The sequence below is a fragment of the Thunnus maccoyii genome, chromosome 6 (genome assembly GCF_910596095.1).
Source record: "Thunnus maccoyii chromosome 6, fThuMac1.1, whole genome shotgun sequence".
Classification (NCBI taxonomy): Eukaryota; Metazoa; Chordata; class Actinopteri; order Scombriformes; family Scombridae; genus Thunnus; species Thunnus maccoyii.
In genome coordinates, this window is record NC_056538.1 from 34,329,422 (window position 1) to 34,331,921 (window position 2,500).

The 2,500-nt window shown below is 53.0% G+C and overlaps 1 protein-coding gene across 4 annotated transcripts in view; it reads right to left on the reverse strand.

The window, feature by feature from the left end:
- lrch3 (leucine-rich repeats and calponin homology (CH) domain containing 3) overlaps window positions 1–2,500 on the reverse strand; it is a 37,099-nt gene that overhangs the window by 24,816 nt on the left and 9,783 nt on the right. For all 4 annotated transcript variants that reach the window (XR_006096546.1, XM_042414158.1, XM_042414161.1 and 1 more), the window contains exons 5-7: window positions 862–998; window positions 667–776; window positions 95–188 (exon numbers count right to left, since the gene is read on the reverse strand). Coding sequence is in view for 3 of the 4 variants with exons in the window: in XM_042414158.1 (XP_042270092.1) it covers window positions 95–188; window positions 667–776; window positions 862–998 (341 nt within the window). In the remaining variant the exon portion in view is untranslated. The remainder of the gene's footprint in view (window positions 1–94; window positions 189–666; window positions 777–861; window positions 999–2,500) is intronic.

Below are 2,500 nucleotides of genomic sequence, written 5' to 3' on the forward strand. Positions count from 1 at the left end.
ACATACATACACACAGACAGACAGGAAGTGAGCTCACACACACATACAGGAAGTAGACGACAGGACGAGCTCCATGTGTGTGAGTGTGTCTGACCTCATTGCCCGACCATCTCTTGTCTCCGCTGTCGACACTGTTGAACCCAGAGTCCAACGCTCCGTACGGACGACCAGGATACAGCTCATCCACACTGACACACACACACAAACACACACACACACACACACACACACACACACACACACACACACACACACACAGACAGAGATTCAGTTTTTAATATCAAGTCAAACTAAGTCAGAAGTCTTGAGTCACAGTGTAGTGTGTGTGTGTGTGTGTGTGTGTGTGTGTGTGTGTGTGTGTGTGTGTGAGTGTGTGTGAGTGTGTGAGAGAGTGTGTGAGAGAGTGTGTGTGTGTGTGTGTGTGTGTGTGTGTGTGTGTGTGTGTGTGAGTGTGTGAGTGTGTGTACGTGTGTGTGTGTATGTGTACGTGTGTGTGTACGTGTGTGTGTGTGTGTATGTGTGTGTGTGTGTGTGAGTGTGAGTGTGTGAGAGAGAGTGTGTGTGTGTGTGTGTGTGTGTGTGTGTGTGTGTGAGTGTGAGTGTGTGTGAGTGTGTGAGAGAGAGTGTGTGTGTGTGTGTGTGTGTGTGTGTGTTGTGAGTTCAGACCAGGAGCTGAAGGTCAGAGGTCGTCGGTCGTAGTCCGGCAGGTCAGGGGTGGTCTTACTGGCCTCCAGGTTCAGATACTTAAATATGTGGACTTTCCCCTTGATACAGATCTGCACGGAGACAAAACACAGCTCAACACTTCTGCTGTACTCGGATGGGCTGCAGAGCCAGTGATGTCACTTCCTGTGTGCGTACCTGTGCAGGTGGAGTCTGCAGAGGGTTGTTGTCGAGGACGATGGTCTGCAGCTGCGTGAGGCGGCGGTAGCAGACGGGGATGGAGGTCACTTTGTTACAGGAGAAATCCAGACGCACCAGAGGCAGCTCAGCCAGCTCTGAACACACAACACCATACAACACATCGGTTAATGTTTGTTTCCTGTCCGTCTGTATCACCACACTCTCACATGACAACCAGACTCAGCCTGCGTCTGCAGTAGAGATGCACAGATTAGTCGATGTCACTGTCGACCACGATGTGAAACATCACGGCTCAGTGACACCGAGTGTTTCTGTTATGACGTTATGATACATTATTGTTCCTCACAGTAACTGTTGCTCATTGAAATTAGAAGCTACAGTAGATAACTGTGTTGAACAGTGTAGATGGGCACAATACAACTGTTAGAGTGCAGGCAGAACAACAACGGGCCCAATGTAGCAGCTTAAAATGCCAAAATGTGGAAAAATACAACAAAACCTTTTATTAAAAAATACTCATTTATCTCAAATGGTTGCATCCGTGTCTACATGAAGCTGGATAAATGCTAAACACTGTTTTGTCCCTTTAAATGACGTGTTATCACCTCTTATAACTAGGGATGCACAATAATATCGGCACATCATCATATCAGCCAATAAACCCTTTAAAATGAAATATCAGCCTGAAATGAACATTTCTGCTGAAATGTTTCACTCTGATGGTCCGGCGCTTCCTCCGCAGGCTCCACATCACTCAGCTAGTTAGAGTTAGCCGCAGCATGGCCGGAGGGAAGCACAGCCAGCTAGCCTCCACTAGCCTCCCATCTAGCCTCCACTAGCCTCCCAGCTAGCCTCCACTAGCCTCCCAGCTAGCCCCCACTAGCCTCCCATCTAGCCTCCCAGCTAGCCCCCACTAGCCTCCCAGCTAGCCCCCACTAGCCTCCCAGCTAGCCCCCACTAGCCTCCCAGCTAGCCTCCCAGCTAGCCTCCACTAGCCTCCCAGCTAGCCTCCACTAGCCTCCCAGCTAGCCCCCACTAGCCTCCCAGCTAGCCTCCCAGCTAGCCCCCACTAGCCTCCCAGCTAGCCCCCACTAGCCTCCCATCTAGCCTCCCAGCTAGCCCCCACTAGCCTCCCAGCTAGCCCCCACTAGCCTCCCAGCTAGCCTCCCAGCTAGCCCCCACTAGCCTCCCAGCTAGCCTCCCAGCTAGCCCCCACTAGCCTCCCAGCTAGCCTCCCAGCTAGCCCCCACTAGCCTCCCATCTAGCCTCCCAGCTAGCCCCCACTAGCCTCCCAGCTAGCCCCCACTAGCCTCCCAGCTAGCCCCCACTAGCCTCCCAGCTAGCCCCCACTAGCCTCTCAGCTAGCCTTCACTAGCCTCCACTAGCCTCCCAGCTAGCCTCCCAGCTAGCCTTCACTAGCCTCCACTAGCCTCCCAGCTAGCCTTCACTAGCCTCCACTAGCCTCCCAGCTAGCCTTCACTAGCCTTCACTAGCCTCCACTAGCCTCCCAGCTAGCCTTCACTAGCCTTCACTAGCCTCCACTAGCCTCCACTAGCCTCCCAGCTAGCCTTCACTAGCCTTCACTAGCCTCCACTAGCCTCCCAGCTAGCCTTCACTAGCCTTCACTAGCCTCCAC